A 26770-nucleotide genomic window follows, 5' to 3' on the forward strand; every position below is an offset into this window, starting at 1 on the left:
TATGGCAATACCGTTTAGTTGAATATTTTTCATCTCTATTATAATAAATGATAATCAATATATCTATTTTCATCAGTAAATTGTTAATTACATTCTCTACATACAATTATTTTTAAAAGATATTTTAAATTTATAATGCATCAACATAGAAGAAACCACAAAAATAGTTATTTCTGTTAAAACAAACTTGAAAATAACCTCATTTGTATTGTAAACGGTCCGTAACCGTTTAGCCCCCCAATCCTTCCCCTTGTTATTTAGTTCAAATTTGTTGAGTTCATATTCATAATCGCTGTAAAAGTCATAGCTTTAACTTTGATTTTTCATGACTTTCAATGCCAAACCTTTTTTATTCATTATCATACATGAGTTTCATCGTGCCACACTTAACTTTGATAGTAAATGCGGGTATAAACCACACCTTTGTAAGCTATTATTTAACAAGCATACAAGCTTATAGAAGAACATACAGCAAAATAAACTCTTGAAAACCAGTCGTTGTCTCTGAAAGCGGATCAGACTAAAGAAAAGATAACAAATTTTGGCGCATCCTCGGTTTTAAAACCGAACCATCGACTCACAATACAGAGACAACTTAAAATTTCTGACTTGTATTTTTTCACAAAAACTTTTAAAAATCCCACCACCTAGCTGAATTAAACGTGCTATAGATTTTTTCCATCTGATATTTTAGCACTTCAAATTTCTAGGCTGTCAGGCGTTCTAAGTAAGTTACAGTTCGATGACCTTCCCCCTGCATCGTTCATTCCACTCCGAACATTATGATGCAATCCGCTCAATGCAGTTCTCTAGTCCATGCGGCTAGAGGTCCCACATTTGCTAATAAGATTGACTGGGGCCTGAGCGGGTGAGGCTGCGGGTTCTCTTTTGAACCAACGCATAGGCTGACGACGGGGATAGTCGAACATATACATAGGTAGCAAAGCCTGATCTTTCTTAGATTATAGCACGTTCTAGTTCAGCTAAAACTCTCTGACCCTAAGTCTAGCGAAAGAGCATTTAAAGTTTCAAGGTTTGATTAAGCCCTTCTTACATTCAAACAGATACTCTAGCTGATTCCGATTTACAGTTTTGCACCTGCTGACACGCAAGTGCAAAAGTTTTTGTTCTTAGACACAAAATTTTCTAAAAGGTGAAACAGTATCCTCCCCAGGTTAGGGTGTTTCTTTGCGACAGTCATCAGACAAAACCCTCCCCACAGCGCAAAGCGTGCATAATATAATTTAATTAAAAAAACAGCATTCAAGCAAGATTTGGTAAAACATAAGACAACCAAACCATTAATAGCTGTCCACAACAGCAGTATAAATAGCATTCAATTTATTTTTTAAATACAAAAAAAACAATTAATGTGCGTTCAAACAGCATTTTAAGTGCTAACTAAAAGTGCAGTGACTCATAACACTCATAGTGCAATAATTTTTTTTTGCGATTGTCATCGTGCAACCATAAACAAAGTAACCATTAACCAATGAGAAAAGCCAGAACCATGTCAAGCAAAACTAAAACAAAGTCAACCTCCAAGGCTCAACTCATGCAACTCGTGAAGTTCAAAGTCCTTGAGTGGGAAGCAGCACAAGACCTACTCGACGAACAAATGCAACAAACAGAAGCAGCAACAGACCTCCAAGAGCTCGTTGACGAACTTCGACAGCAAAAAGCGGAGCTTGATCGCATGTAACGAACTCATAGAACAGCAGTTGACACAAGAAGAGTTCGACATTGTTGCTGCAGAGTCTGCACGGAGAAATTGCAAATGGCTGAGAACCAAACAAAAAGTCAGATTGCTTCATGGGTCAAACCATCAAAAGTTCATCTCTTCCGACACCTCCTCGGAAGAGCCCAACAAAATACGCAGCAAGGTGGTTGTTTCAGGAAGCAGACGTAAACAACCAAGCGGAATGAGACGTAAAACGCCAATGCAAAATGCAGGTGAAAACGCTGAGAGCTGGGAAGAGGTGTTCAGTTCTGATGACCATGATGGCGTACCGTTCAAAAACAGTCATCGTGATCTTTAAAAAGAAAGAACAAGTGTAGAAAAATACAATGCTTAGCAACAGAAACCAAAAGAGAACTGTGCGATACAGGAGCATCGCAGCTTCAGTGAAGATGCGAAACATGTCCAGAGTTGCCCGATTGTTGATGTGAATGTTCCAAATCAAGGTTTTGCTACCCTCAATATTTCTAGCGATCAACCATCAGACACTGTGTACTGGAAATCCGGTACAGCAACCGGATTTCAACATCAAGCAATGCCTGACAATTTCACTCAATTTTTTGCAGACAATCACTATCCGCGGGATCAGCAGCAGTCACGTCATTTGCTCGGTACTCAAATGGATCACCCATTCCCAGAGACAAACAAAATGATGAACGCTCCCAACGGAGAGACCAACCGTCACTTCAATTTCATACCAAAACAGTTTTCTGAGCAACAGTTCGAACAACGACCCCACAGTTCTGAATGGACCAACCATCAAGTGATTACGAAAGCGTTCAGTCTACCAAATATTAGTCTTGACTATTTCTCAGGCGATCCTTTGATGTGGCGTCAATGGTACAGCTTTTCAAGTCAACCATTCACGACAATCCAGCTCTTTCAACTGTTCAGAAAATGACATACTTGCAAAACTCGGTAACTCACAAAGCAAAAGACTTCATCTGTGGATACTCTTACAACGGAGACTTCTATGAGGAGGCCCTTCAGGAACTTATCAGAAAGTTTGGAAAGCCGCAGCTTGTTGTGAGTGCGTACCTCACACAACTTGAACAATGGCCTAGGACTAGAATGGATGATCCCAGCAGCTTTGTAAGTTTTGCGTCCTTCCTCAGACGTTTGATACAGACCTTTCGACTTCACCATTTTGAATCGGACCTGAAGGCTTCTTCGGTAGTTAAAGTTGCCAAGGAGAAGTTGACAACACCAATGACGATTCGCTGGAATCAACATGTAAGGAGCATGAGAATAGAGCAGCCAAGTCTGGCTGACTTTGCAGATTGGATAAGCACATATGCAGAGGCTTGCGAGGATGTCTCTCCACAAAGACCACAAAGGACAGACCGGGTTGAACGGCCGTCCCAAGGCCAGAAACACTCCAACATAGTTCTTCAAGCCAGCTCAAATTGTCAACTATGCTCTGGGGATCACAACCTTGGTCGCTGCAAAGAATACCCGAGCAAGTCTGTAGCTGACCGCCAGCAATTGGTGAGGCATCACAACTTGTGTTTCAATTGCTTGAAGAGACATGAGGGTGGATTTTGTAAATCAAAGATTCGATGTCTTGTAGACAGATGCAATGGGTTTCATCATTCAACTCTCCATCGAGACAACTTCAGGACTTTGCAGAGAAGTGATCTCCAAGCAACGAGTAAAGGGGGATTTCAATCCAGGAACAACCCGGTGCAGTCAAACTACGGTAGAAACTTCAACCATACAACGTCTCAGCTTTCGTCAACAACCAGTAACACGCCAAATACCAACTACAGAAGGGGATACAATCAAAACAGTTTCAACCCTCGTAATCCAAGCTATGGAAACAACAACTCGCATCAAACTGCCAATCAGCAGCACATCAATCCCCTGCAAACTAATGACAGAAGTAACACTCACTTTTAATCAGTTACTAGCAACGAACTGAATGATGATTCATCAAAACTTCCACGGGTGCAAAACCACACTTGTAGCAGAAATCGGGAACCCACATGGGTCAGAGCTTTTATTCAACTACAGGCAATACCAGTCACGCTCTTCTACAAAGACTTCAACATAGAGACCTATGCACTTTTGGACAGTGGAAGTGATAATACACAGATCACACAAAACATTGCTGATGCTCTTCGGATTAGAGTCCCCAAAGATATAGAACTTCCTCTAGCTTCGCTACATGGGGAGTACACAGTGACAACAGCTGATGTCATGATTGGAATGGGTTCACTTCACAGCTCAAAACCGGTGAAAAGTCTTCCTGTGTACGCAACCTCCATTGAGCAGTTCCAGATGCCAATTGTCCCCGCAGAAATGTTGAATAGACTTTGTAGAGACCATGATCATTTGGCAGAAATCAACTTCCCACATGTTCAGGACAACAAAATTGGAATACTCATAGGGGCAGATGCTTTTCTGGCTACTGTTCCTAGACATTTCACTACTGGCAAACCGGGAACACTCTACGGAGTCAACACACTGTTAGGATGGACTTTGACAGGCCCTGTGCCACAAGAGTACTTTCAACCAAACCATAAAGGAAGCAGCAACCACAACATCACTCTTTTCAACCATCTCAAGCGAGGTAGTGACTACCCGGACGAAAATCTTCTACATCTTTTTTGGACCTTCGAAGGTGTCAACTTTAGTCAGGGTTCTACGAAGAGACACAATGAAGAAGACCAGAAGGCAATAAAGACTTTGGCAGAGACCCACATCACAACGGGGAAAGATATGAGATTGGACTCCCTTGGCGAGAAAACGTCACGCTACCCAACAACTACTTCATGGCAAGGGTTCAGTGGCACGCCCTGCAGAAGCGATTAGAGAGAGACAACCAACTGAAACAGAGATATATGACCACTATCTTTGATGATATGGATAAGTGATACATAGCAGCTGTTACGAACCAGGATGCAAAGAACATTTGGTACCTACCGCATCATCCCGTCATCAACAAGCAAAAACCAGACAAGATAAGACGAGTGACAAATGCGGCCTCAAAATACAAAGGGGTTTCATTGAACGATGCACTGCTAACGGGACCGGACCTTTTGTGCAATCTACATGGACTTCTTCTACGGTTTCGTCAGTACAAGGTTGCAGTAACAGCAGACATAGAGGCTATGTTCATGCAAGTTGGAATCAGAGAAGAAGACCAAGATGCTCTCCGTTTTTTTTGGAGCGACAATGATCAGGAGAGGACATCCAAATACCAACGACTCATTTTCGGAGCAACATGTTCTCCTGCCTGCACAATTTTTGTTCTGCAAAAGTGCGCCAACGATAACAGACAAGAACATCCAAAAATCTTTGACTCAATCACAAAACAATTCTACATAGATGACTTCATTCAAACATTCTCAACAGAGGAAGAGGCAGCAAATACAGCGACTGAGCTGAAACATGTTCTCGAAACAGGGGGATTCAACCTCACCAAGTTTCTCAGCAATAACCCTGCTGTGCTGGAAAAGATTCCAGAGGCAGAAAGAATTGGAGTTCTAAAGTTACAAAGGATACTTGGTCAAACATGGAACCCTGAATCCGATCAACTTCTTTTTGCGAAACCCAAACTGAGCTATGAAAGAGAGAATATCACACAGAGAAAGCCTCTCTCAATGGCTGCTTCTTTGTTTGATCCCATTGGAATAATCTCGCCTTTTGCAATTCGACTGAGATGCATCTTGCAAAAAAACGTCAAACAAGGACACAATTGGGACCAGCTACTATCAAAGAAACATTACGACGAAATTCAGCAATGGATGGAAGACTTCGAGAATATGCCTTCAATTCAAATCCCCAGATGTCTAGTTCCCAACGTCGATGGAACTCACGAGTTGCACACCTTCACAGACGCTTCACATTCAGCAGTATCAGCAGTGGTGTATCTGAGGACAATCTCCGCTGACGGCTCAATAGCTACCCACTACGTCATCAGCAAGTCCAAGGTGGCACCAATCAAACAGATGAGGATTCCCAAATTGGAGCTACACTGGGAGCAGAACTAGCAGGCTTCTGTGAGACCGAGATGACAATAGATGTGAAGAGCAAAAAATTTTGGACCGACAGCACAGCAGTACTCAGCTAGATCAAATCAAAGGATCGACAGAAGATGTACATCGCAAATAGGCTCAACAAAATTGCTGAGAACTCAAACAAAGACGACTGGCGACACGTACCAGGAAAAATGAACCCGGCTGGTCATGGTACCAGAGGTCTAGCTCCATGCGATCTTCAAAAATTGTGGATAACAGCACCTTCTTTCCTGATCAAACCTGAGAGCGAGTGGACATTCTCCGGTGACAAAACAGCTCAAACATACGCCACTCAAGTTGATGTCAAGACCAGTGAAAAACCGTTGGTAGATCCAAACAGATTTTCAAATTGGCCTAGATTCCTTGGCACAATTAGAACAGTGTTTCGAGCAGTGCGCGTACTGAAGAGGTTGATCAAACGCGACATACCTTGCGATTTGGACGACTTCGCGGCTGACGAAAACAAGGCTCGGAGCTTTCTCTTGAGAAAATCTCAGTCCACACACTTCAAGGACACAGTTTCTCGACTTCAAAGTGGACTACCCCTAGACAAGAAGGACAAACTATTACCATATACACCCTTTCTCGATAGCGACGGACTACTTAGGGTTGAGGGACGAATTCAAAAATCTGGATTGCCTTTTCAGAGCAAACATCCGGTGATACTCCACAGCAAGTGCAGAGTTGCCAAACTGCTTATTGAGAAAGCACATCACGACTGCGGGCATCATGGAATTGAACATGTTCGTGCACATATCCAAGCAACGTTCATGATAGTTGGAATCCGCAGAGCTCTAAGAACTTTAGGGAAGTACTGCTTCATCTGCAGACGCTGGCGAGCAGACAATGTCAGACCGAAGATGGCTCCTCTACCAAAATTTCGCTTTCCGGAGCACTCCAAACTCTACCCAATTGTGAATACTGGAATGGACATGTTCGGTCCCTTTCACATTGAAAAATCCAGAACCCAGACAGAACTCAATTATGTCTGCATGTTTACATGCTTGGTCACACAAACAGTACACTTGGAAGTTTGTGAGGACCTCTCTACTGACTGTCTACTAATGGCTATTCGCCGTTTTGCATCCAGACGCGGATACCCTGATGTCATTGTTTCGGACAACGGGAAAAACTTTGTTGGAGCTAACCAGGCAATGAAACTCAATTTTCAGGAAAACTACAAACCAGACAACAATTACATAGGTCTCCAGCTGGCCCAACAGAACATCCAGTGGACGTTCAACCCACCTCTGGCACCGCACTTCGGAGGGGTTTGGGAACGACTTATCCAGTCGGCTAAACGAAGCCTACTTGTTGTCCTCGGAAGCAGCCGACTAAACTTTTCAGTCTTCCATACAGTCGTAGCGGAGGCAGAAGGAATTCTTAATTCACGCCCACTGACGCATGTTGGGAGCACTTTGACTGACGAGAAACCATTAACACCGAATCATTTCCTGATGAGAAGACGGCACTTCTGCCTAAAACCTCTGGCAAACAACAGAACCCGGTTTTCAATTAAAGACTTCAAGGAGTCACAGAGCCTTTTGGACCACTATTGGTCTCGTCTTCTCAAAGAATTTGTACCGGAACTTAACAGACGGACAAAATGGCAGCAGGCCAACGCTGAGCTCAAGGAAGACGATGTTGTTTGGCTCTACAAAGATTTTACACCCCGAGGAATTTGGCCCACTGGTCGGATCGTCATAGCACATTTGAGTAGAGATGGAGTGGCAAGAAGCTTCGACATCAAGACCAGTATTGGCATGGTGCAACGTCCCGCAGTGAGATTGGGCAAGGTGTTTGAAACTGACAATGATTCTTCTTCTTCGTTGGCCGCGGAGGGTGAATGAATACTCCTTCAATCATGTCAAATTGATGCATAAAACTCACTTAAGCGGAAACTTTTGAGGCAGTAAATTTGAATTTCTGATGTCAATTATTTTGTTCTTTTCTGATAAATTTAATTGCTAAGTTTTGTTGTTGCTTGCCGGAGTGTAAACGGTCCGTAACCGTTTAGCCCCCCAATCCTTCCCCTTGTTATTTAGTTCAAATTTGTTGAGTTCATATTCATAATCGCTGTAAAAGTCATATCTTTAACTTTGATTTTTCATGACTTTCAATGCCAAACTTTTTTATTCATTATCATACATGAGTTTCATCGTACCACACTTAACTTTGATAGTAAATGCGGGTATAAACCACACCTTTGTAAGCTATTATTTAACAAGCATACAAGCTTATAGAAGAACATACAGCAAAATAAACTCTTGAAAACCAGTCGTTGTCTCTTAAAGCGGATCAGACTAAAGAAAAGATAACATGTATTTTTATCGTTTTTAGTAGCATAAGCAATTGCTAATGTTTTGCCATTATTTAATGTAATCTTAGCTCTATCAATGTTAATTATAACTAAATCTTGGGTTTTAACATCAATATTTTCACTACTACTACCACCTTAAGGAATAATATTATAAATTACCTATAATATTCACACGACCTGTAAGATCTATATTAAAACTTTTAACTTCAGTACATAGATTTTTAATATACTTATATTTTTCTCTATATTAAAATAATTTGTCTATATCAAATTAAAAGATAAGAGTCTTTTGTTTTGTATGTTCTGGTCCAATCATTCTATCTTCTAAATATAAACTTCGTATTTTATAATCACTTTCAGGAATTATAGTGTAAACAATATACTTTTTGATATCAATATCTACTTGTCCAGAATCATACACAATATTTTTTTCCTTATCTAAAACTTTTGAGCAATTAATAATTTGTTAGTATTTTATTATTTTATATTTTTTTTCGAATTTATGTTAGTAGGATTTAGTTTTAAATTTTTCTGATACTTTTTCAACGGATTGTTGTGAACTATTTAATGTAACATAAACAAGTGGTGTAATTTCATTGAATTAGGACTTTTATCTGTCACTGCATGACCTGCATATATTAAAAAAATACTATAGTGGCTACCTTTTGAACATAGTGAAACTGGTGTTCTTACATTTTCACCCATATCATCAAACATAATGAAACCATTAGAATTTTTTTTATATCATCTAATAAATGAAGTCCCTGGGATTGATACCTTCTGTAGCAAACCCACGCCTAACCCAACTGGTTGGAATAATTGGAGGGTCATATATAAGTTAGCCCTGCTAGGAAAGGCGAATATCATCTTGCACACACTTCTCGGCCCCAAACCGAAAATTGTGCAACTGACTTCTGGAACCCATCTACGAGGGAAAAATCATCGGTTCTTCAGCACAATCAGAAGAGAAACGGGCTGCTCGAAATGGTCAGCAGAAAATGAACTGTAAAATAAATGCCAACGAGTGATAGAAAACCGCAAACTGCGTGGAGATAAGCAATTACCACGCACCGACCAAAAAACTTTCTCACTGCTCTACCTCACCCTCGGTGTGGAGGGGCGTCAAATTCTTAACATTAAGAACTCGGACATCATGGTGGATATTCTTTCCAAAGCAAAATTTTGAAAAATGGTAGGAGAGGCATTCATCAGACCTCAAAACATAGCGTTTGAGAGACACGTTTTCCTCATCACGAAACAACTCCCAGGAAAAACAGTAAAACATTTCTATTGAACACTCAAAGAGTTAGCGCAAAACTGCTACTTTGAGAAAAATGTGAGAGACGCCATTCAGAGATGTCTGACGCACAGCTTAATGAGTTTAAAAAAACGAGCTGTAGAAAGAAACGTTGGAACTGAGGAACGCTCTCGAGTTGGCAGTTAACATGGATTTCGGGATGCAAAATTAGCATCAAATGCAAGCTCACAACAAGTCTCTTGTCTCGACAAGCGTTAGCGCAACACCATATATCCGTCCAGCACTCACTCCTCAATTTGGTCTCTCACGGACATTTTTCCCAGACAAAGCCCTCGACCACCACCATTCCAATGTCCTAACTGCGGGGTATTAGGAGTCACAAATCGCCGGCAATTTAGTACCACAAGAAGAAACTTGTAACAACTGTGGTTCGTTGAATCATTTTGCTAAGGGTTGCAGAAAACAAAACAACGCAAGGAGAGCTATAAATCAAAAGAAAAAACCAGTCAACGCCGTGGAAGAAGAACCTCAGGACTTGGTGAACTATCTACAATCATTGACAGAACTATACAAATCGAACTGCAATAGAGCAGAAGACATTATGGTTGCCACAGCCAACAAAGATCTCGGAAAAATTGAAATCCTTAATATGCCCATCAGAATCAAAAACACTTCAACCGAACTTCTTGTTGACTCAGAAAGTTCATGCAGTATGTTGGGCCAGTCACTAGTTGTGCGGGTAGTCAATATTAACTCACAAGCGATATGGGTAAGCAAAATAAAAAAAAATCGCAATTGCGAGCGTTTCCCAACGAACGAAATTCGATTAACGGCAAAATTCGAAAACCGGTAAAAAGCAATGGCTGGTATATGCTAGCTGCCGTTTTCATAGATGTGGCCGACGGCCTCAAATCAATCATCGGTCACGATCTGTTTGACCAACACGGACACGCGGTCACACAACCCTCATCTCAAAAAGGTAGTCAAGTGATCAATTTTTCACCACATTGTGCAAAATATAGCTCTTCAATTCACAAAATCTGAAATCTCGTATCGGAAGATCCGAAAATTGAGTAGCTAAATCAAAATTTCACGAACAGTTCCAACCACGACATCAAAAAGGGAAATGAATCCCCTATCACAAAACTTACCTTTTGACCAGACAATTGTAGTCATTTTTTAAAAAAAGACAATTTATAAAATGAGCACTTGATTTGAAAATCCTAACCAAAGCGATACACAAAAATAAATATCAAATGCCAAACATTGATTCAATTATTGAATCATAATCTCTGCAAATTAGCTACCCCACGTCGCAAATCATTACATGCTTTTCAACCTTAGATCTCAGCTACGCGTTTAGCCATTGTAATTTAGATCTTCAAACAGCCAACCACTGTAATTTCAACATAATATGTGGTGATATGAAGGGCACATACCGATTTCAAACTGATTTTTTGGTCTCACAGACAAACCTGCGGAATTTCAAAAAGCAATGGATTACTCTATAATAGGATTTATTAAACCTATTGTTTCTTAGATGATATATTGACTGTTAGCAAAGGATCAGAGGAGGAACATAAACAATATGTATTCGACTAGATCAAAAAATTCTTATAAAAAATCTATCTAATTGTTACTTTGCAAATCTAGAAATAGATTGCCTCTGCTATTATTTTTCTCAAACCGGAAATTCATTGATCGAATGTAAAACATCCGTAGTTTTGTCACCTGAAGCACCAAAAACTTTAAAGAAACTGTTCCTCTCTTTGTTCTGTACAATACAACAGTAAATTCATTCCAATTCTCGCACAAATCAGTCATCAGTTACGCCCTCTATTACGCAAATCAGTGAAATTGGTCTAGAAAGATGTTCAGAAGACTAGTTTAGTAAAAAAATCGCTATGCAAAAGCAACTGAAACTTGCCAGTATAACCCGGAATGTGAAACGCAGCTAAAACGCGACGCAGTTCTAGAACACAAATCAGCAAGCAGTTGAAAATCTATCGCATTCACATCTAGGCTCTCAAATTTATATGAAGGAAGATACAGTGATAATGAATTAGAAATTCTTAGTGTCGATTGGTCAATTGAGTAGTTCAATAATCACTCTCATGGAAAACAGTTTCAACTAATTACAGACAATAAAGCATTACTGTCAGTACTGAAAGAAAACCGTTCAAACAAATCTTAAAACAGCAATTTAACCCGTAGGGTAGATTGACTATTACCATACCAATTCCCAATCAAACATATGTCTAGTGCAAAAATGGACCCTGTCAATTATATTTCTGGACACCCAAAACAACATTCTGAAAAAACATCCGCTTACGGTGAGGAATTCATTGTCGCAAATGATTAGAATTATCTTCCGTCTCGAAATTCATAAAATTGGAACTCAATGCGATCCGCGTCTCATTTACACAGCTTGTTTAAAACACATGATCGCGCACCGCAAAAATTACAGCACAAAATGAACATGGCATCAAATCAAAAAATACAATTAGCACGTTTATTACCCATTTACGCACGTTTTATTCTCACTTGTCACTCGCTAAGCAAAATCCAGTAATAAACACCAGTCACAGATCAAACTATTTTAAATATGCAAAATCGGCGTCGCAAAAACCAATTCACACATAACTCGCAGGTGAATTCCACCCCATTTGAAGTATACTCTCCACAATTAGAATTTACGCATACCCGCTACACTATTATTGGCGGGAACTTCACGAGCAATCGGGTTGTGTATTTACCGAACTAAAGGTCGCTAGCCTGAAAGTCCTGCCGAAAGCACTCCAAGACTACATACGCGCTTGCCCTTCGGGTATCTGAGGTACGATATGTACGGCCACTCAGTGTTGGTGTCCATACATGATTAGGGAACTGTTAGTCAGATCAACAGATTGTAAACCTCGCACTACAATTGGTCAAAACCTTAAATCAGTTATTCCCGCTAAGCAATTCAACACACAAATATCTTGTGCTAAACAAAACCAGCAAACAAAAGTTGACTTTTTGATTTTGGGGGACCACTTAATGAAGAAAAAGGCAATGAAAAATACTTTATAGCTGCAATAGAGCGTTTTTCTAAATACTTTAATTTCCCATTTCATGTATGTTTGACAAAGCTAGTAGACTTTACTATAACAGTTGCAAAAGTAAAAAAACAGAACTAAAATCAGCGATTTTCGCTCAGTTTGCTCCTCGAAATCAGCTTCATTGTCCCAAATCACAATCAAACTACGTAGTAAAAAAAGTTTAGTTCTAAATTTCGATAAAATACCGTCAAGAAGATCACCATGTCTTCACAACAATGAAAAAAGTTCAAATGGAGACCAGTTCGGTTAGTCCTCAAGCACAGCAAATTAACCATCTAACCCAAGACTTGCTTTGCCGGCTGTATCCTCAAACATTCGCGCTCCTCGTGGCTGGCTCTCTTGTACCCACATTTGACAACATAAAAGGAAACTTCTTCAGCAAAGATCTCTTAGCCTCCCTTACAGGCAAGGACGCTGCGCTAAAGGAGGTAGGCGATTGTATCATCATTAATAACAAAAACCGCTCAAAACAGATTTACCCGTACGTACACAATTTCGAGTGGGATCTCCACGTGCCATCTGGACGTGCATGTACCGAAAAAAAGATCGTTATAGTAAACGTCCTGCGGGAGGTACTTCTAGACGACATACAAGCTACGGGTACCTGGGGAAAGGTATGTATGGCCACACAATGTTGGTGTTCATACATTATTAGGGAACTGATAGTCAGATCAACAGAGCGTAGACATTGCAGTGCAATTGGTAAGAAACGTAAATCTGTAATTCCCTCTTAGCAGTTTATGACGAAAACGGCAAAGAAAAAACTTTCTAGTTACAACAGATCGTTGTTCTAAATACCCCATTTCATATATGTTTGACAAAACAAATGGCCAATTTGTAACGAAATTTTTGGAGAGTAATATTGAAATTGTTGGTGTATCAAGAACAATTCGATTGGACTAAGCAGAATGCCTTGTTTTCTTTTCGTACAAGTCAATTATGAAATAATATTTAGAGGAAGACACTGTTCCGTCATAAGTCATCCTTCCAGTTGAAAAACGTGTGAGTAGATATCGGAGTGATACCGAAGTCGCGAAGGGTATGAGCAGAACTACACGAGATTTGAACGAGTGAGAAAGAGCAGCACTGACATCGAGTCACGATTTTCCGCTTTAACCTCTGCCGTCCCATTATCCTCACGGAACACGCTGTCCAATTTAAACTCGCCCTCATATTTCTTGGAAAAAGGGAGGTCGAAGAAAAACCTCGAAGGCTTGTAAAAAGTGCTTGCTCCAGTGTGTAACATTAAAAAAGTCAGTCCCACCACATCGACATTAAGAGAACCAGGCATATCGTTGGTCACTTTCCGCAGTGGTGATATTGCAAAGCTCGGAACCCAGCTTTAACACCAATCTCCCCTCAAAGTATATGCTGAACGTTGCGGACCCAGAATCAATAAAAAATTGGTGTAGAAAAAGATCCAGAGTCACACGCAAAATCACACGCAAAATCAAGGGTGACAAGGAAGTCAAACAGAGCAAACGCGAACCGGGTAGCGGGGTATCGTCCTCGAAATCGATCATTGCACGCGCAAAGCCGGGTCGAATCCCAGAGATTTCAAACCCAAAGATTTCTCGGGCATCAGAAATTCCATAACAATCGGAGACTTGCCAGGCGAACAAACACTTCCACCCACAAATGCGCTACAAACAGCCCTGCAGCAAGTCTCCCCCGAGACAAGCCGATACAAACGCGTATTAAAGATCAAGTAGAAAAACCAGAGGAAGCCTAGTTTATTACGGTTTTCAAAGAAATCTTCTTCTGATTCATTAATCAACGCCTTTCTGGACAACGCCTTTTTGGTGAGCTGCCTGGCAGTCTACAGGAGCCTGTCAACCGAAGAAGATATGATCTTGATGACCGTTTAGGATACGGAATTGAATGCTAAATCAGATTAGATTTTCTTGAAATCGGAACTTGAAACTGTATTTTACAATATATCACTAGCTATGATAGCCAGTACATAAGTTGATTTATACATATTTAAACTATGACCAATTATTAAAATTGTAAAAATTTGCTAATATTAAAAAAAAACTGTCACTATTGAATTAATATAGGGGGTATGTGAAACCTGATCATCTTTTTTAAATTAGTAAAGTAAATCATATATTTGATGCACTGTTTATTTCTATTAATTCGTACTTCCTTCCATTCATTTATTCACATCATATTTCATTTTTCTCGCTTGTTAGTTGTCGTCAGTTTATCCTTTTTTCTTTTCCCGCTGCATGATCAAAAATATCTCTTCCTACTTGCTTTTTGTTGAAGTCCTCTTCGGTTGCATTGTCTTAGCTTTCCAATTCAAATCCAGTAATCAAAACTCTCTTTTGATTTAGCTCCGCAGAGCTGAGCTCATAAATTAAGTAATCATTTCGCTTGGCGAAATCCACTCTAGAATTGAAAGTGTGTATTCGGGCTGCTAAGCTGACAGCAGAATAATAAAGTTGAAGGTCCATACATACTGAAGTTGTTTTCATTTTCAAAAAGTTTATGTATAATATGTTTATGAATCGTTGTCTTAGTTCTTCATAAGGACCATGCACTATGTATATTAGAAATAATATTATTAATATAACATTGATACATAGAAGTATCTTAATCATTTTATAACTTTACATAAATCCAAAGTCTATATAATTTGATTTGATTATCTATATCATCAGAATGAAATTTATTGTATAACGCAATAAAATGAAAATTTTTAATCAATTTTTCCAACATTCTCTGTGAAAAAATGTGAACTCATTTTTTAATTCTTTCTTTCTCAGGTAATATGATAAAATATTATGTAACTCAGCAAATTCTTCATATCGGTATTGAGAAAATATATTTATGAAGATATACAGATCATCAACGTTTTGCTTGTCCAAAATTAATACTCAAATTACGTTGATTTTGTTTACACATTGCACATGTTAATTATTGATTAGGATCAGTATGAGGCTTTGGTAAGAGGTTAATATGATTCTTAGACATTTTACGTTGCTCATATAATTAAGAAATTATATTCACACTAAAAACAAAGATCAAAATACACTCTCTACGGTTTATTTTTTCAGTTATTACACACAATTTTTATGTTTAAGCAGTTTTAACGATAATAAGAAATTAACCCAAAAAAAAATTCAAATCTTGTAAAAACTAAAGAGAATATAATAAAAAAACAGAAAAATAAAACGAGAATATCGTGGTCCTCGGGTACTAAATAGAGAAATGAATTGACATGAACCAGCAAATATGCTCGAGAAAAAAAAGAACAAAAAACATCTTAGAAGGAAATATATAGAAGAGAAGGTCCCTGAATGTATTGGACTTGAGGAATAGTTTAAGAGACGTCTCGAGGTACATATTGATTATTATAATCAAAAAAGTAAGAGGTATATTATATTGTAGAAATTTTGATAGTTATTTATAAAGTGAGAATATTCTGGAATCTCAGAATACTACTCATAAACATAAAATGAAAGAACAATTAATTCAAGTTAACTTTATTTGGGTTGAAGATAGTTATAACCGCATTGCAAGCATGCATGCAAAGCAAAAGTGTCGCTTTCTAATTTAACAGTTTATTTCAATACTCAATAAATTTTTTAAAGAACGTCAACAAACCTGATGTTGAAACGATTATTTTGAGGAAAATACTCATATAGGTAAATATGGTTATTGCGATATATGTAATGTTCAATAAAACAATAGAAGTCATTTTAGAACTACTAGTTTTAAAACATTTTTTTATTAGAAACTTTGTTAATAATCAATCAAATTAAAAGTTCAATTGGATGTAGAACTTAATCTTACAATAACAGTACAATAAACAGAAGTAATTATATATTTTCATCCTTGAAGATGTGTAAGAAGACCTTAATCTTAAAAATTTTAATTTCAATGTTACTACACGTTTTATAGCTAAAATTTTTAATCCTGTAGAATAAAAAGAAAAATAAATTACTTTTTAGTCAATTAGTTGTGTTTATAACACAGCTGAAGATTTAGAAAAAATAACTAAAGAAAGTTTCCTTGTATGTAAGTAAACATGAGAGTACCATATACAAATCACACTGATTCTGAATATTTTTACAGTATATATATATATGGCAGTTGCTTGTGGTGTATATATTAAAAATGATTACCAAAATATACTTTAAGATGTATATGAGAAACATTGTGGTAAAAAATGTGATATGTGGTTTGTTAATTGAGCTTATAATAAACTCATTATAATAACAAATTTAAAGATGTCTTTCAAAATAAATTTACTCATATTTGAGAGTATTTGTACAGAAAAATTAAAAGTTAAAAATTATTATTGTAAACATGGCATCAAAGATTGGAATGAAATAGTTAGCAAAGAATGATGAAGGTTATATTAGTAAGCAATTGGATCATCCAAAGTATAAGATATATTCAGTTTCTGTCGTCTACCTACTTAGTTTAGATGCATTAGGTAAATCAATGAGGGATAATGAAAGTATGACATTAAATACACTTTAATTAAAAAGAATAAAAGGTATATTTCCTTATGATTGATTTGATAGCATAGATAAACTTGAATATACTTGTTTATCTAGTAAAGATATATCATCGAATTAGCAATCCCGCATCGCTAAGCTTTACATGATTTTGAAAATTAGATCTCAAATACGCATGTAGCCAATTGAATTTAGATCTTGAAACATCCAACCACTGCAATCTCAACATAATATGTGGTGATATTACGAGAACATACCAATTCCAAACTTGATTTCTTGGTCTCACATATATAACTGCGGAATTTCAACAAGCAATGGATTAGCATTTAATAGGATTAAAAAAAACGTATTGGTTCTTAGATGATATACAGATTGTTAGCAAAGGATCAGAGGATGAGAATAAAAAATATGTATTTGATTGCCTCCACTGACCAGATGAAGAAACTCTTAGGGTTACTCTACCTAAATGTTTCCTTGTCCAACTAGCAATATTTTTGCTCGGCTATCAAATTTCACAGGAATTTCACAACGTCCGCAGTTTTGTTAATTTGAGCACCGAAAATTTTGTAGACACTCCTTTCTTTTCATGGTTCTGTCCATAACATCCGTAAATTCCTTTAAATCTTGCACAAATCAGTCATCCATTACGCTCATTATTACGAAAATTACGCCCTTTATTAAGTTTTTCTCAAAGAATTTTCAAAAAAAATGTTTATTAAGAAGTAAATAATGGCATTGCAAAAGCAACTGAAAATTACCACAATAACCCGCAAAGTGAAACACGAGTAAAATGCGACGCATCACGCGCCGAGTTTGGAGCAGCGGTGCAGTTCTATATAGAAACTCGTAGATGAGTGAAAAACTATAGCATTTATATCTAGTCTCCTATTTTCAAGGAATTTCATCCTTCAAAAGTAAAACATCCTCAGTTTTGTCAATGAAGCACCAAAACTTTATGGAAACTCCTTTCCTTTCCTGGTTCTGTTCATTACAACCTCAAATTCCTTCAAAATTTGCACAAATCAATCATCCATTACGCCCTTTATTACGCAAATCAGTTTCAAGTTTGTATGAGAAGATTTTCATAAAAATTGTTTTTTAAGAAGTAAAGTATCGCATTGCGAACGCAACTTAAAATTGACACTATAAACTGCAACGTGAAACACGAGTTAAATACAACGTATCAAGCGCCGGGCTCGGTGCAGCGGTGCAGTTTAAGATAATAAACTTGTAGACGAGTTGGAGCTTTGAGGTGCCGTTTGGTCAATTGAGTATTTGAAAAGTTAGTGTATGGAAAACAGTTTAAAGTTATTACACACCACAGAGCAACAAATCTTATAACAGCCATTCAACTCGTTGTGTAGATAGACTATTACCATGCCAATTTGCGAAGGAACATATGCCAGCTGCAAAAAAGGGCCCTGTTGATTAGATTTCTCAACACCCAAACCAAAGTCTAAAAAAGTATCTGCCAACAATAAAATGTTAGAGTTATTTTCCGCCTCTGCATAATCATTGAATATGAAGTCAATACAATCCGCGCAGCATTTAAACAACTTGTTTAAAACACTTGACCCCGCACCGCAAATTACAACAAAAAGTGAAGATGGTATCAAACTCAATGAATACAATTAGCACATTTGATACCCCTTTACACATGCATTCCTTTCACTTGTCAATCGCTAAGCAAAAGCTATAATTCAATACGGGTCACAATTCAATTTATTCTAAATATACATACTCTGAGTCGCAAATACGAATTGACACACTACTCGCTAGGCAAATTCCAACTCATTTCATGTACAACCTCCAATATAAAAACTTAGGCATACTCGCTAGGCGAGAACCTAATCATTTAAGATTAATCCCCGGAAAATAATGGATGTTACTATAATAGACGCAAAAGTCAAACAATAAACTAAAGTCAGTGCTTTTTGCCCAATTTGCATCTCGAGATCGGATGAATTCTCCCGACCCGCAATCAGTCTTTGATATTAATCTAGTTCCAATCTATACATCTAGTTCTAAAATTCGAACAAAAAATCGTCAAAGAAACAACCATGCCGTCAAAAAATAAAAGAAACGTTATTAGGATCATTAGAAGATTTTGATTGAAGATTAATATGATCATTGACGTTGTACGTTGCTCAGATAGATAAAAAATATATTCACAGTCAAAACAAAGATCAAAATGCACTCTCTACGGTATATTTTTCCAGTTTTTACACTCAATTTTTACGTTTAACGACTTTTAATGATAATAAAAAATCAGCAAAAGATTTCAAATCTTCTTTAAAAAACGAAAAGAATATACTAAACAGAATGGAATCGTGAATCTCAGAAAACAACTCTCATACATAAAATGAAAGATCAATTAGTTTAAGCTAACTTTATTGATGCTGATGGTATTTATAACCGCATTGCATGCAAAGTAAAAGTATCGTCTTCTAATTTAGCAGTTTATTTCATTACTTGATAAATTTGTTAAAGAACATAAAAAACCTGATGTTGGAAATGCTTATAGTGAGGAAAACACTCAAATAAGTAAAAATGGTTAATGCGATATATGTAATGTTCAATAAGACAATAGAAGTTTTTACATAACTATGAGGCTTAAAACAGGTTTTTAGTAGAAAGTTTTTTAAGAAGTAACGAAATTAAAATTTCAATTGGATGTAAAATTAATCTTAGATTAACGTACAATAAATAGAAGTAATTATTTATATCCATTCTTGAAGATGTGTAAGAAGACCTCAAGGATATAAATTCCCATTTCAACCTTACTACACGTTTCATAGTTAATATTTTTAATCCTGTAGAATCACAAGAAAAATAAATTACATTTTAGTCAATTAGTTGTGTTTATAACACAGCTGAAGATTTAGAAAAAATAACTAAAGAAAGTTTCCTTGTATGTATGTAAACATGAGAGTACCATATACAATTCATACTGATTCTGAATATTTTCATAGTAAATAAATGGCAGTTGCTTGTGGTGTATATATTAAAATTCATTACCAAATTACACCTTAAGATGTATATGAGAAACATTGTGGTAAAAAATGTGATATGTGGTTTGTTAACTGAGTTAATAATAAACTCATTATAGTAGCAAATTTAAAGAGATATTCAACATAAATATAATGATATTTGAGAGTATTTGTGCGGAAAAATTAATTAATAAAAATTATTATTGTAAAAATGGCATGAAAAGTTGGATTAGTAAGCATTTAGGTCATTCACAATTTTTGGATAAACTTCGTTTCTTCGTCTACTTTGTTTAGAAGCATTAGGTAAATCAATGAGGGATAGGGAATGTATAATTAAATCAACTTGGTTTATAAAGAAGAAAAGGTATATTTTCTTATGATTGTTTTGATAGCATGGATAAACTTGAATATACTTGTTTATCTAGTTAGGATATCTCTGCGAATTAGCGATTCCGAGTCGCCAAGCAATACATGATTTTCCACATTAGATCTCAAATAAGCATGTATCCAATTAAATTTAGATCTTGAAACAGCCAACCACTGCAATCTCAACATAATATGTGGTGATATTACGAGTACACACCAATTTTCAGGTCTCACAGATATACTCGCGGAATTTCAGAAAGCAATGTATTTACCCTTTAATAGGATTAAAACAATGTACTGTTAGTTAGATGATATAGAGATTGTTAGCCAAGGATCAGAGTATGAACATAAAAAATATGTATTTGATTTCCTCCACCGAACAGAGGAGGAAAATCTTTGAGTTATTCTAACTAAATGTTACCTTGCAAAACTAGAAATAGATTGGCTCGGCTATCATATTTCACAAACAGGAATTTCATCCTTCAAAAGTAAAACATCATCAGTTTTGTCAATGAAGCACCAAAAACGTCATAGAAACTCCTTTCCTTTCTTGGTTCTGTTCATTACAACCGCAAATTCCTTCAAAATTTGCACAAATCAATCATCTATTTCGCCCTTTATTACGCAAATCAGTTTCAAGTTTGTATGAGAAGATTTTCATAAAAATTGTTTTTTAAGAAGTAAAGTATCGCATTGGGAACGCAATTTAAAACTGACACTATAAACTGCACCGTGAAACACGAGTTAAATACAACGTATCACGCGCCGGGCTCGGTGCAGCGGTGCAGTTTAGGATAATAAACTTGTAGACTAGTGGAAAACTATCGCATTCACAACTCGACTCCAAAATTCATATGAAGGAAGATACAGTGTTACTGAGTTGGTGCTTTGAGGTTTCGGTTTGGTCAATTGAGTATTTGAAAACTTAGTGTATGGAAAACAGTTTAAAGTTATTACACACCACAGAGCAACTAACCTTATAACAGCCATTCAACCCTTTGTGTAGATAGACTATTACCATGCCAATTTGCTATGGAACATATGCCAGCTGCAAAAATGGGCCCTGTTGATTAGATTTCTCAACCCCCAAACCAAAGTCTAAAAAAAGTATCTGCCAACAATAAAATGTTAGAGTTATTTTCCGCCTCTACATATTCATTGAATATGAAGTCAATACAATCCGCGCCGCCTTTAAACAACTTGTTTAAAACACACGATCCCGCACCGCAAATTACAACAAAAAGTGAATATGGTATCAAACTCAATGAATACAATTAGCACATTTGATACTCATTTACACATGCATTCCTTTCACTTGTCAATCGCTAAGCAAAATCTATTATTCAATAAGAGTCACAATTCAAACTATTCTAAAAATTTTTACCCCGCGTCGCAAATAACAATTAACACAATACTCGGTAGGCGAATTCCAACTCATTTCACGTATACTCTCCAAAAAAACTTAAGCATACTTGCTAGGCGAGAAATGCAATCATTTAAGACTAATCCCAGCAAATTAATAGTCATTAATATAAAAGTTGCAAAAGTCAAACAATAAACTACAATCAGTGCTTATTGCCCTATTTGCTTCTCGAAATCAGTTGCATTCTCCCGACTCGCCCTCAGACTTTGAGTTTAACAAACAATCTAGTTCTTAAATTTGGACAAAAATTGTCAGTAAAACAACCGTGCCATCACAAGAACCAAAGGAACATTCACAACGAGTCCGATTCTGCGCGAATCCTCTAGCATAGCGAATCATCCATTTACCTCAATACTCGCTTCGCCGGGCGTATCCTTAAACGTTATCAAGCCCCTCACGGCTAGCCCTAAAGTACCCGCTTTTGACAACATAAATTGAAAAGAGTCTTCAGCAAAAATCTCATAGCTGCCCTTACAGTAAACGACGCTGTGCAAGAAGAGGTACGCGATTGTATCCTCACTATTAACGACTGCTCAAAACAGATTAAACCGTACGTATACTATTACTGGTGGGACCTTCACGAGCAATCTGGATGTGTATTTATACATAAAATGAAAGATCAAGTAGTTCAAGCTAACTTTACTGATGCTCATGGCAATTATTACCGCATTGCATGCAAAGTAAAAGTGTCGTCTACTAATATAACAGGTTATTTTATTACTCAATAAATTTTGTTACATACAAGCCAGCCACTGCAAACTCAATATATTATGTGGTGATATGACGATTACATACCAATTTTCAGGTCTCAAAGTTATGCCCGCGGAATTTCAAAAGGTAATGTATTTACCCTTTAACAGGACTAAAAACAATGTATTGTTTCTTAGATGATATAGAGATTGTTAGCCAAGGAGCAGAGGATGAACAGAGAAAATATGCGTTTGGTTCCCTCCACCGAACAGATGAATAAACTCTTTGAGTTAATCTAACTAAATGTTTCCTTGCGAAACTAGAAATATATTGGCTCGGCCATCACTTTTCACAAACAGGAATCTCATCCTTCGAAATTAAAACATCCTCAGTTTTGTCAATGAAGCACCAAAAACTTTATAGAAAATCTTTTCTTTTCTTGGTTCTGTTCATTACAACCGTAAATTCCTTTAAATTTTGCACAAATCAGCCATCCATTACGCCCTTTATTACGCAAATCAATTTCAAGTTTGTCTGAGAAGATTTTCATAAAAAATGAGAAGATTTGCATAAAATATAATGACACTTGAGAGTATTTGTAGAGAAAAGTTATATGATATAAATTCCCATTTCAATCTTAATACACGTTTTTAGTTAATATTTTTAATCCTGTAGAATCACAAGAAAAATAAATTACATTTTAGTCATTTAGTTGCATTTTTAACACAGCTGAAGATTTAGAAAAAATAACTAAAGAAAGTATCCTTGTTTGTAAGTAAACACGAGGGTACAATATACAATTCATACTGATTCTGAACGTTTTTATTGTAAATATATGGCAGTTGCTTGTGGTGTATATATTCAAATTGACTACCAAAATATACGTTAAGATGTATATGGGAAACATTGAGGTAAAAAAATGTGATTTGTGGTTTGTTAATTGAGCTAATAATAAACTCATTATAATAGCAAATTTAAAGAGATACTTCAATATAAGTTTAATGATACCTGAGAGTATTTGTACAGAAAAATTGAATGATGTATAATATTATAGTAAAAATGGCATGAAAGGTTCGATTAGTAAGCATTTAGGTCATTAACATTTATTGGTTAAATTTAGGTTCTTTTGTCTACTTAGTTTAGATGCATAAGTTAAATCAATGAGGGATAATGAATGTATGACATTAAAAAAACTTAGTTTACAAAGAAGAAAAGGTATATTTTCTTATGATTGGTTTGATAGCATAGATAAACTTGAATATACTTGTTTATCTAGTTTGGATATCTCTGCGAATTAGCGATCCCGAGTCGCCAAGCATTACATGATTTTCTACATTAGATCTGAAATAAGAATGTAGCCAAATAAATTTAGATCTTGAAACAGCCAGCCACTGCAAACTCAACATATTATGTAGTGATATGACGAGTACATACCAATTTTCAGGTCTCACAGATATGACCGCGGAATTTCAAAAAGCAATGTACTTACCATTTAATAGGACTAAAAACAATGTATTGTTTCTCAGATGATATAGAGATTGTTAGCCAAGGAGCAGAGGATGAACATAGAAAATATGTGTTTGATTCCCTCCACCGAACAGATGAGGAATTTCTTTGAGTTAATCTATATATATGTTTCCTTGCGAAACTAGAAATATATTGGCTCGGCCATCACTTTTCACAAACAGGAGTTTCATCCTTCGAAAGTAAAACATCCTCAGTTTTGTCAATGAAGCACCAAACACTTTATAGAAAATCTTTTCTTTTCTTGGTTCTGTTCATTACAGCCGTAAATTCCTTCAAATTTTGCACAAATCAGTCATCCATTACGCCCTTTAGTATGCAAATCAGTTTCAAGTTTGTCTGAGAAGATTTTCATAAAAAATGAGAAGATTTTCATAAAATATAATGATACTTGAGAGTATTTGCAGAAAAAAATTATATGATATAAATTCCCATTTCAATCTTAATACACGTTTTTTATTTATTATTTTTAATCCTGTAGAATCACAAGAAAAATAAATTACATTTTAGTCAATTAGCTGTAATTATAACACAGCTGAAAATTTAGAAGAAATAACTAAAGAAAGTATCCTTGTTTGTAAGTAAACACGAGAGTAAAATATACAATTCATACTGATTCTGAACGTTTTTATTTTAAATATATGGCAGTTGCTTGTGGTGTATATATTAAAATTGACTACCAAAATATACCTTAAGATGTATATGAGAAACATTGAGGTAAAAAAATGTGATTTGTGGTTTGTTAATTGAGCTAATAATAAACTCATTATAATAGCAAATTTAAAGAGATACTTCAATATAAGTTTAATGATACTTGAGAGTATTTGTACAGAAAAATTAAATGATGTATAATATTATATTAAAAATGGCATGAAACGTTCGATTACTAAGCATTTAGGTCATTAACATTTATTGGTTAAATTTAGGTTCTTTTGTCTACTTAGTTTAGATGCATAAGTTAAATCAATGAGGGATAATGAATGTATGACATTAAATAAACTTAGTTTACAAAGAAGAAAAGGTATATTTTCTTATGATTGGTTTGATAGCATAGATAAACTTGAATATACTTGTTTATCTAGTTTGGATATCTCTGCGAATTAGCGATCCCGAGTCGCCAAGCATTACATGATTTTCTACATAAGATCTGAAATAAGCATGTAGCCAAATAAATTTAGATCTTGAAACAGCCAGCCATTGCAAACTCAACATATTATGTAGTGATATGACGAGTACATACCAATTTTCAGGTCTCACAGATATGCCCGCGGAATTTCAAAAAGCAATGTACTTACCATTTAATAGGACTAAAAACAATGTATTGTTTCTCAGATGATATAGAGATTGTTAGCCAAGGAGCAGAGGATGAACATAGAAAATATGTGTTTGATTCCCTCCACCGAACAGATGAGGAATTTCTTTGAGTTAATCTAACTATATGTTTCCTTGCGAAACTAGAAATATATTGGCTCGGCCATCACTTTTCACAAACAGGAATTTCATCCTTCGAAAGTAAAACATCCTCAGTTTTGTCAATGAAGCACCAAAAACTTTATAGAAAATCTTTTCTTTTCTTGGTTCTGTTCATTACAGCCGTAAATTCCTTCAAATTTTGCACAAATCAGTCATCCATTACGCCCTTTAGTATGCAAATCAGTTTCAAGTTTGTCTGAGAAGATTTTCATAAAAAATGAGAAGATTTTCATAAAATATAATGATACTTGAGAGTATTTGCAGAAAAAAATTATATGATATAAATTCCCATTTCAATCTTAATACACGTTTTTTAGTTATTATTTTTAATCCTGTAGAATCACAAGAAAAATAAATTACATTTTAGTCAATTAGTTGTATTTATAACACAGCTGAAGATTTAGAAGAAATAACTAAAGAAAGTATCCTTGTTTGTAAGTAAACACGAGAGTAAAATATACAATTCATACTGATTCTGAACGTTTTTATTTTAAATATATGGCAGTTGCTTGTGGTGTATATATTAAAATTGACTACCAAAATATACCTTAAGATGTATATGAGAAATATTGAGGTAAAAAATGTCATTTGTGGTTTGTTAATTGAGCTATTAATAAACTCATTATAATAGCAAATTTAAAGAGATACTTCAATATAAATATAATGATACTTGAGAGTAATTGTAAAAAAAATTAAATGATGCATAATATTATAGTAAAAATGGCATGAAATGTTCAATTAATAAGCATTTAGGTCATTGAAAATTATTGGATAAATTTAGTTTCTTTTGTCTACTTAGTTTAGATGCATTAGGTAAATCAATGAGTGATAATGAATGTATGATATTAAATAAACTTGGTTTACAAAGAAGAAAAAGTATATTTTCTTATGATTGGTTTGATAGCATAGGTGAACTTGAATATACTTGTTTATCTAGATAGGATATCTCTGCGAATTAGCGATCAGGAGTCGCCAAGCATTACATGATTTTCTACATTAGATCTCAAATAAGCATGTAGCCAAATAAAACTAGATCTTGAAACAGCCAACCACTGCAATCTCAATATAATATAACCAATTTTCAGGTCTCACAGATGTACCCGCGGAATTTCAAAATGCAATGAATCTACTCTTTAATAGGATTAAAAGCAATGTATTGTTTCTTAGATGATATAGAGATCGTTAGCCAAGGATCAGAGGATGAACATAAAAAATATGTATTTGATTTACTCCACTGAAGAGATGAGTAAACTCTTTGAGTTAATCTAACTATATGTTTCCTTGCGAAACTAGAAATATATTGGCTCGGCCATCACTCTTCACAAACAGGAATTTCATCCTTCGAAAGTAAAACATCCTCAGTTTTGTCAATGAAGCACCAAAAACTTTATAG

At 35.9% G+C, this 26770-nt stretch overlaps 2 protein-coding genes across 2 annotated transcripts; both read left to right on the plus strand.

The window, feature by feature from the left end:
* Positions 1–2635: 2635 nt before the first annotated feature.
* LOC142342392 (uncharacterized) lies at positions 2636–5733 on the plus strand. The gene is made up of 3 exons (XM_075393708.1): positions 2636–3620; positions 3762–4529; positions 4622–5733. Exons 1-3 carry the CDS (start codon positions 2636–2638, stop codon positions 5731–5733), a joined length of 2865 nt encoding a protein of 954 aa, XP_075249823.1.
* Positions 5734–5837: 104 nt separating this feature from the next.
* On the plus strand, positions 5838–7610 carry LOC142342393 (uncharacterized). Its single transcript, XM_075393709.1, has one exon. It carries the CDS (start codon positions 5838–5840, stop codon positions 7608–7610), a length of 1773 nt encoding a protein of 590 aa, XP_075249824.1.
* Positions 7611–26770: the final 19160 nt, after the last annotated feature.

The sequence above is a fragment of the Convolutriloba macropyga genome, chromosome 7 (assembly GCF_964194025.1).
Source record: "Convolutriloba macropyga chromosome 7, txConMacr16.3, whole genome shotgun sequence".
In the NCBI taxonomy this organism is placed as follows: domain Eukaryota; kingdom Metazoa; phylum Xenacoelomorpha; order Acoela; family Convolutidae; genus Convolutriloba; species Convolutriloba macropyga.

What these genes read in the sequence shown, in the direction of transcription:
- LOC142342392 (XM_075393708.1), top strand. Translation starts at nt 2,636, where the DNA reads ATGACATACTTGCAAAACTCGGTAACTCACAAAGCAAAAGACTTCATC. An exon ending in CCTGCAAACTAATGACAGAA is followed by an intron (nt 3,621 to 3,761) that starts GTAACACTCACT and finishes AGGCAATACCAG; the next exon opens with TCACGCTCTTCTACAAAGAC. An exon ending in TTCATGGCAAGGGTTCAGTG is followed by an intron (nt 4,530 to 4,621) that starts GCACGCCCTGCA and finishes AGTGATACATAG; the next exon opens with CAGCTGTTACGAACCAGGAT.
- LOC142342393 (XM_075393709.1), top strand. Translation starts at nt 5,838, where the DNA reads ATGTACATCGCAAATAGGCTCAACAAAATTGCTGAGAACTCAAACAAA.